This window comes from Calliphora vicina, chromosome 4 (genome assembly GCF_958450345.1).
Source record: "Calliphora vicina chromosome 4, idCalVici1.1, whole genome shotgun sequence".
Taxonomy (NCBI): Eukaryota; Metazoa; Arthropoda; class Insecta; order Diptera; family Calliphoridae; genus Calliphora; species Calliphora vicina.
This window is the reverse complement of record NC_088783.1, coordinates 122,607,412-122,616,157: the sequence shown is the minus strand read 5'-3', so window position 1 is coordinate 122,616,157 and position 8,746 is coordinate 122,607,412. Positions and strand designations below refer to the sequence as shown.

Here is an 8,746-nt window from a genome sequence, read left to right as displayed (position 1 = left end):
TAGACAGACGGTTATCATCATTTAAGGTAGTTTATTAATGAATTAACATTCAATCCAACAGCTTTTTATTGAAATTCACATTGATGTTATAATAACGAAATATTGTATTTAATTTTGTTGATTACAACTATTTTTTTATTTTGTATCTAACATATACATAATATGTATGTAAGTATGTATATACGAGCTTGTATGTATGTATGTATATATTTGATAAATTAAATTTATTGCAAGTTCATACATTCACTTTTTGGTTTCGTATACTCCCATTGATGAGAAAGTATCTTTAGGTGTCTAAATACACATCTTAGTGAATTATAATTGAATCTTTTTAATTTTACATCATATTTAATTAAGACAATTTATTAAAAAGCATGTTAGTTGCATAAGTGGTGATTGCTAAAATAACATCTTATATTTTGGAATAACCACACCCCTACCAACATCCCCCCCCTGCAAGTACATATCTATGTACATTAGGGTGGCCTCATTTGTATGGAGGAAAACTAAGGTCTTCCAATAGGGACTTCCAGACTTTGACAGCTTTCACATTACATATATATACGTATATTTAATATGTTTCCTTTTTGAGAATTGTCCAAAAAATCATAAAAATCTTAAAAAAGAACATTTTCCTTTGATCCAGCTCATCAAATATTGAAGTCAGGACAACAATTTTGACAAACGGTTTTTGAGAATTAAGTTTTTTTTAGTTGGTAACATCCACAGCATTTTTTTTTTTTTTTTTGGCCCACACTAATTAATATACGTACAAATACTAGAAGAGAGAGTTAGCTTTATAACCTAATTTTTATTTTGTAACAATTATTTTTTTACTTTATGAAAATGAAGAAACAAGTTTCAATACCTTCCAATAACTGATATACATAATTTGTGTTTGATAACAACAGTATGATGTTTTATTGAAAGGAATTTTATATTCGCAATTAAATAGATTTTCATAAAACTAAGTGCAATTAATTTTATATTTGTTAAATTATAGGAGAAAATTTTTAAAAATTTCTCATTGCCTTTATTAGTAAAATTAAATGGTATGGTATGGTATGGTATTAATAAAATCTAGTGAAGTCAAGCAATCAATCAATCAATAGACAATTTTTGGTTATTTAAAAGTATGTAATCAAGAAATAATAAATACATAATTATCAATGTAATTGGAATTTTTAAGGTCTTCCTCGATCATTAAATGTCGAATGCGAATGTTGACTGCTTGTTGATGGTATATATTCATTTAGATTTAAAGTTATAGGTCCTAATAACGGTTTGTCTTTAGTTTCCCTATTTATGCGATGATTTTGTTTGTAAGGCGAAATATGGCCAGCATACGATTGAATTCCATAGGAAGGTAATGGCGAAGCAGGTACGTCTACTAGAGCAGAAGGAGCAGGTGGAGGCATATTGATTGGTAATGCTGATAAAAGTGGTCGGGCGGTGTAGTCAATGCTGTTGCTAGGTGCCAAATGCTGATGATATGTCAAAGGTTGTACTCCTGTGTTACCGGTTAAATATGGACCTATTGGCACCATTAAAGGTCTGGTTGGGATTAACTGTAAATACTGGACGCCGCCTTCATTAATTTGCTGTGGCAAATATTGCATTAAAAGTGGAGTTGAAGATCCTAGTGGGCTAGCAAATTCCGGTGCTATGCTATTGCCATTGTGGATGGGTGTAAAATTTGTTTCCATATCTGGCAGTTTGTAAGACGGTTTAAAATGTTCATTTTGATTTTGCTTGCTCGAAATGGCTTCATAGTTCGATGCATAAACGTTTAAAGAATTTAACTGAGCATCTTGATTGTTGTGATTGGACTTATGTGGCTGTTGTTGTTGTTGTTGCTGTATCGATAAATGACTATTCGATTTGCCTGTCTGAGTTGAAATTTCAGGACTAGAAACTGGACCAGAAATTATGATATTTGGTGCAGATAATAAAAGCAGAACCAATTGGTAGAAACATTTCCTGAAGTACATTTTTAACTAAAAAAAATCAAAAAACCTACATAAAGATAATAATAAATTAATAAATCACATTAATGTCATGTCAACAATTACTGATCAAATGCAATGTTAATTAAGTCACATAATCTTTTGTTTTGTTTTGTTTTTAATTATAAATTTATTGCAATTTTGATGTTCCTTCAGTTAGAACTGGATGCTTTTATACAGAAATTTTCGTATTATTTAATTCACCAATATTTTTTGGAATTTAAAGTACGATATGTGTATACTCGTGTAAATTGTTATTAAAAATATATTCATAAGTATGTCCTTATTTTATCTTTGTGATTAAGATTTAAAATCCACTTTTTATAAATTTTTATTTTACGTCTTATCCTTGGTGTTTTTTGTTACATCACCTTTGAATTATGATACTTCTTTAACTCCAGTATGCAGTTGACAACTGCTTTTATAAATAACTCTGCTACTAGTAAAATGTACAAAATAAATATTTCTCTACTATACAACCTGATTTTCGCCGTTTCAGGCAGTTGTTATCCATTAAAAGAAAAACGTGAAACAAAATACACATGCATACATACATAAACGTAAACTACTCACAGAGCATTGTGAAAATTAAAAGTTTTCGATTAAAAACGAAAAATTAAAAACAAGTAAGAGTGTTATATTCGGCTGTGCCGAGTTTTGTATACCCACCATTAATATGTAACAATAAAATCAATTATGGACCGAACCTCACAAAAGTTGGTAGAAAGATTTAGGTTCATATAAAACTTGTTTATGTCTAAATTCATTCCGATATTAATTATTATAATATGTACAATTATGAATGTTCAAGTCATTTTCTGAGGGGGACCTTGTGTGGGGACCAGGGACAAATGTTAACCGATTTTCGACATACTTTACATTAAATTTTCAGAGTGCTTAAAACTAATTTAATTGTGCAAAATATTATCAGGTTTGCCGCAAAATCAACATCTTTATGACTGCTCAAACAGTGACAGGTGAAAACTTATTACCAGATAATATATTTAGAAAATCAGTCAGCTAGCTCCTTTCGGATGGGTCCTACCGTGTTTTCAACAGACAGACAGACAGACAGACAGACAGATAGAAGGGCGGACAAGCTAGATCGTCTTATAATTTCATAAGGACCCATAATATACATATGTACATATATACTTTTGCCGCATAATCAAAATAGGGAGTATTTGTGGAAAATTGCAGCCAGCAATCTACTTTCGTTTGGGCACTATCGTGTTTTAACAGACAGACTGACGGACAGACGGACATAGAATCTTATGAGGACCCAGAATATACATACATATATGCATATTAATGTGGGTCAGCGACAAATATTTCGTTTTGTTACAAACGGAATGACAAAATCAATATACCCCCCCCCCATCTTTTTTGATGGTGGATATAATAAAAAATGCAAGTACATACATAGTATATAGTAGTATGTAAGAAAACCTAATGTAAACAACGGATTTTTCTGCATTTTAAAAAGAAAAACTTGTCAAGCATAAAAACAGCAAGCGTTTTCGATTATTTTATTTTTGTTATATTGTTTTACCCAATTAGAGGTCAATGTTAGCTAGCAACTAGTTGGTACTATTTCTGTGCAAAGAGACAAACAAAAATATCTGCAATATTTGTTCGGGTTTACTTTCAGTTAAACTGGTGCATAAATATGTTTTTTTTATATTTGGAAAATGGCACTGAAAAGTGTTTCCTCCAACAACATTTTCTCTCTGATGCTGATTAATGCAAGTTCAATGCACGTGACCATAATCAAGTTGTCTAGGTTGGGTTTCGGTTAAATTTTTATTGTATTTTATTCAATATTACTGAACAAACAAACAACAGGTTTAAATGTTTTTAATTACGAGTATGGTCAATCATACGAATATTGCAGCAAATTTGTGAGTATGGTTGAATTTAATATTTTGTTAATTACTCGTACACACACATGTTCAATGAAATGTTTATTTAATAAGTAGAGGAAGTGTTTTAAAATTGGTGTAATTCATAAAATATATACATACATAATTTCCGAAATCCGAAAATATTTAATAAAAGAGCAAATGTTTATTATTGGTATATTTTTTAAAAAATCGTTCTTTTTAAAAATATTATTCGAAGGATTAAGTTGTTTAAACAGAAAAGAAAAATTTGTAAAAAAATATCAATTCTATAGTCAATATTATTTACACCTGAATATGTATTACTGACCTATGATACAAGTAAAGTGGTTTCTAAACAAGACAGAATAAGTCTTATCCTCATTTTCACAATGTGTTTGTTTTTTAACCTAACGTTATGATGACAGTTTTTATACAAAAATTATTTTAACAGACAGAATAACTATAAGTTAAGAAATAACTAGACATCAAGTGCACACTTTTATCTACAAAATACGTCCATTTGACACAAATGAAAAAAAATAAATTATTCGTGTTTCAATTGAGTTTGATAATGTTGTAATCCTGAGATCTAAATCCAAAAACGATGAAAAATAAATCTAGAAATTCATTTCTAATAAAAATGCTCAATGATGAACACCTTTGTTTGACAAAAAATTCCACAATAACGTTTTCAGCATTGAAATTCTGCACGTCTGGATGTGAATGATTTGTGATCACTCATATCATCTTTTAGACCGATTTTCTTAAAATACTATCTCACTTGTGGTACAAAATTATTGTTAAAACATCTAAAAACATTTGCAGAATTTGCATCTCATTGGTGAGTTTTTCCATTAATTTGAATTCATTTAATTAATCAACTGAAGATTTTTCCATGTCGCTTTTTTGTGTAATTTTGAGGGGAATATTTTAGCCTTTTCCTTCAATGTTATTCCAGAAATTAGTGTTCCTTTCAATCGTTCCTTCCGGAACCATTTATAAACTGCAAAATCTACGTTTGGTTCTTCAGCTGTCAATTTCGGTTTCGAAAGCCAATACCAGAATCACATTGTTTTTATAATGTCTAACACTAACAATCCGCACTTCTCAAATTTCTAAATTAAATTATGTATTTGCTTCCGACTCATCATATGCAATAGAGGGAATTCCCCCTGTTCGTTTTATTTACATTGTGTTTGATTGTTCAAAAATAATCGAAAAAAATTATGCTTATAATCCCGGATAATAGAGGCAATTACGGTTAATCGATGCAAACAAATTTAAATCGATCCAAAAATATTTTCTTTTTCTTTCCCGGATAATTGATGTTGCCGGTTTAATTTATTTTTTTTTTTAAATTTTAGCTTGAAAATAATTTTTTATTCAAATTTTTATCATGAGGTAATCATAAGAGGATAAAGTTTATCCTCCATATCAAGGCGTATTTATATACAAGGTGGTGTCGGTGCCGAATTCAGGAAAATACGAGCGAATTCATTAATTTTTTATATATGGAGTTTGACATTCAAAACCACTCTCTCATTGTTTCGAATGTCAAACTCCATATATAAAAAATGCATGAATTCGCTCGTATTTGCCTGAATTCGCCACCGACACCACCATGTATATAAATTCGCCTTGCTCCATATTCAAATTTTAAATTGATAAAAAATTTCATAAAAGTTCAAACTGAGATATGCATGAACTTTTTAAATATGACATTTTTTTTATCCATTTAAAATTTGAATATGAATATGGAGGATAAACATTATCCTCTTATGATTGCCTCATGATCATAATTAGAATAGAAATCGGTTTTAGTCACGTAACTAATTTTACATCAGTTCCCCTCTTTATCTAACAAATATAATGTTAATAAAATCTTCCTATCAAATAGAATTCTATTTTAACTGGCAACTCTATGCTGCTGTTTGCCAAACATTTTAGTTCTTACACGGTCTCCTCCATAATCGTTCGCTTTAAATTCATCGTCGTATTGTTCGTTATTAATCGAACATTAATAAAATAAATACAGTGAAAGTGTTGCAAAATTTATAAAATTACTAAAATATAAAAACTCTCAATGTAATTTAATAAAAATCATTGTTAAAATAAAGTATGTACATACCAGAGTTGGGGGTAGTGCACTAAATGTTGAGTGCAATCAACATTTCACTAGCACTAAATATTATTTTAAAAAATATAGTTTTAACTAATTTTCATCAGCTTTAGTGGTAGTGAAGCTTATATTTTTATCACTAATATTTTTTAGTGATAGTGATATTTTTTTAACTATAAATCAATTGAGTGGTAGTGTAGAAATAAGCACTAAACTCAAATAGTTAAAAAATTTAACAATAACTAAAAAAAAGCTTCAATAATTTTCTTTGCACTAATATATTCAAAATTAGTGATCGTGAAGTTATTCCAGTTTAAACTAGAATATTAAATATACAGATGTTTGTTGAGCAAGCTTCAAAGTGTTTTTCAGCATCCGAAGAAATAATAACACAAAAAAACACTGATAATGTAGGATTCTTAGATTTTGGGGAAATTGACAGTAAGTGAAAAAGTTATTGAAGAAATTACTTAGTTTATTAACATCTTCAATATTAGGACCTTCAACCTTTGTTCAGAAAGATGGCATAGTGAAATACGTGCATTCCTTTTAAGCTCGGACACTGATATTTGCAGTCTCAAAAAATATCCAATAATAAGGCAAATGTTTTTTAAATTTAACACGCCTTTGGCTTCTTCTGCTCCAGTAGAGCGTTTATTTTCTTTTAGTGGAATGGTGGATTCTCCTCCGAGAAATAAATTAAGTGATTCGAATTTCGAAAAGCTTGTTTTACTTAAAGCCAATAGTCGCTAATTATATTATGTGTAATTGCTTATTTTTCTTTTTATTGTAATTTGTATATTTATATACCGCTTTTACGTTTTTTCCATAAATATATTAACTTAAACTATGAATAGAGTAAAACATTTCTTTGTTGAAAAAAATAGTGCAGGAATATTTTTTAACTAAAAATTTTAGTGTAGAAAAAATTATTTCATTAGGCTGCAAAAAAAATATTTTAACTATTTTCAAAATATTATTAGTTAAAAAATTTTAACTACACTATCACTATTATTGAGTGAGGCTTATATTTTTCAACTCATCACTAAACATTAAAAAAATTAGTGAAATATTTTACACTACCACTAACTATTAGTGATAGTTAAAAATTAGTGCACTACCCCCAACTATGGTACATACATATGTATGTATTAAACAAGTAAGAAAGTATGGTCGGTCAAGCCCGACCATATAATACCCTACACCAAGTAAATGAGTAAAAATATTTTTCTTTTAAAATATCAATAATTTATATTTTTGAGTGAGTTTTGGAAGTGAGCCTTATATGGGAGCTATGACCAATTATGGACCGATCACCATAAAATTAGGTCGTGTGATTTATGTCTATATTAAAGTTAACTATGTTGAATTTTGTGTGTATACCAACATTTTTAAGCGATTTATGCACGTTAAAGTGATTTTCGGAAGCGGGTCTTATATGGGAGCTATGACTAATTATGCACCGATCGTAATAAAATTTGGTGACATGAATTTTGTATGTATAAAAGTTATTTGGAGCGAAATTTGTGTAGATACATATATAAATAAACATTTATGACCGATAAAGTCCAATTTCGGGAGGACATTTGTATGGGGGCTAGGTGAAATAATGGACCGATTTCAGCCAGTTTCAATAGGGTTCGTCCTTGGGCCGAAAAAATTATATGTACCAAATTTTATCGAAATATATTCAAAATTGCGACCTGTACTTTGCGCACAAGGTTTACATGGACAGCCAGCCAGCCAACCAGACGGACGGACGGACGGACGGACGGACATCGTTTAATCGACTCAGAAAGTGATTCTAAGTCGATCGGTATACTTTAAGGTGGGTGCTAGACTAATATTTTTGGACGTTACAAACATCTGCACAAACGCATAATACCCTCCCCACTATGGTGGTGTAGGGTATAAATAAATCAGTGAAAAAAAAAACTAAATTATCAAGCCGATTGTGTATGCAAGAATTTCATTGTTGTTGTATTTAGCAGTGTGTAGTTGCTGTTGTTCTAAAGTAAAGCCCTTTCAGACATGACTTTGCGTGTATGTCGCTTGGTGATGTTGTGAATTATAATTTTTTGTGGTTATTTGTTATTGTTTTTGCATGAATTAGAAAATAAAAGCAAAACCTAAATAGTAAAAGCAGAGCTAGAAAAAAGTGAACTGCATTTTAGTACAGTAGTTTTGACTTACCTGTACCATCACTGCACCACCACCATGCTTAACTGTTGGTTTTAAATTTTTGGGACTAAGCACTGTACAAGGCTTTCTCCAAACAAACTGACGGTCTTTTATGCCAAAGATGCAGTACTTGCATTCATCCGTGAACAGAACATTTTTCCAGAACTCTGGAGGCATATTTATGTGTTCTTTAGTGAAAGCAATTCGTTTTTGTCTATTAACTACATATAAAAACTGGCGGCTTTTTCCTTGCTACATGGCTTCTATAGTTGGCCTTTTTCAAAATTCTGATCACAGTGTCTTTGGACACATGTTTATTAAATAGTGAATTTAAGTTTTCTGCCATTTTCGATGCAGTAAATCTGGGGTTTTCCTTCACAGATTGCATTATAACCCTCTTTTTCGCATTCAGTTAATTTTGGTGGACGACCAGAACGATATATACGCATACTTTTGCATACACGAAAAGTTAGTTAACTGTTGGTTTTAAATTTTTGGGACTAAGCACTGTACAAGGCTTTCTCCAAACAAACTGACGGTCTTTTATGCCAAAGATG

General features: G+C 30.3%; 1 protein-coding gene across 1 annotated transcript; it reads right to left on the bottom strand.

Moving 5' to 3' along the window:
* Window positions 1-891: 891 nt before the first annotated feature.
* Window positions 892-8,366, bottom strand: LOC135958760 (uncharacterized). Its single transcript, XM_065509654.1, has 2 exons — window positions 8,202-8,366; window positions 892-1,997 (listed from the first exon to the last, which is right to left on the bottom strand). The coding sequence occupies exons 1-2, from the start codon at window positions 8,364-8,366 to the stop codon at window positions 1,185-1,187; spliced, it is 978 nt and encodes a 325-aa protein (XP_065365726.1). The 3' UTR covers window positions 892-1,184.
* Between the last annotated feature and the right edge of the window lie 380 nt (window positions 8,367-8,746).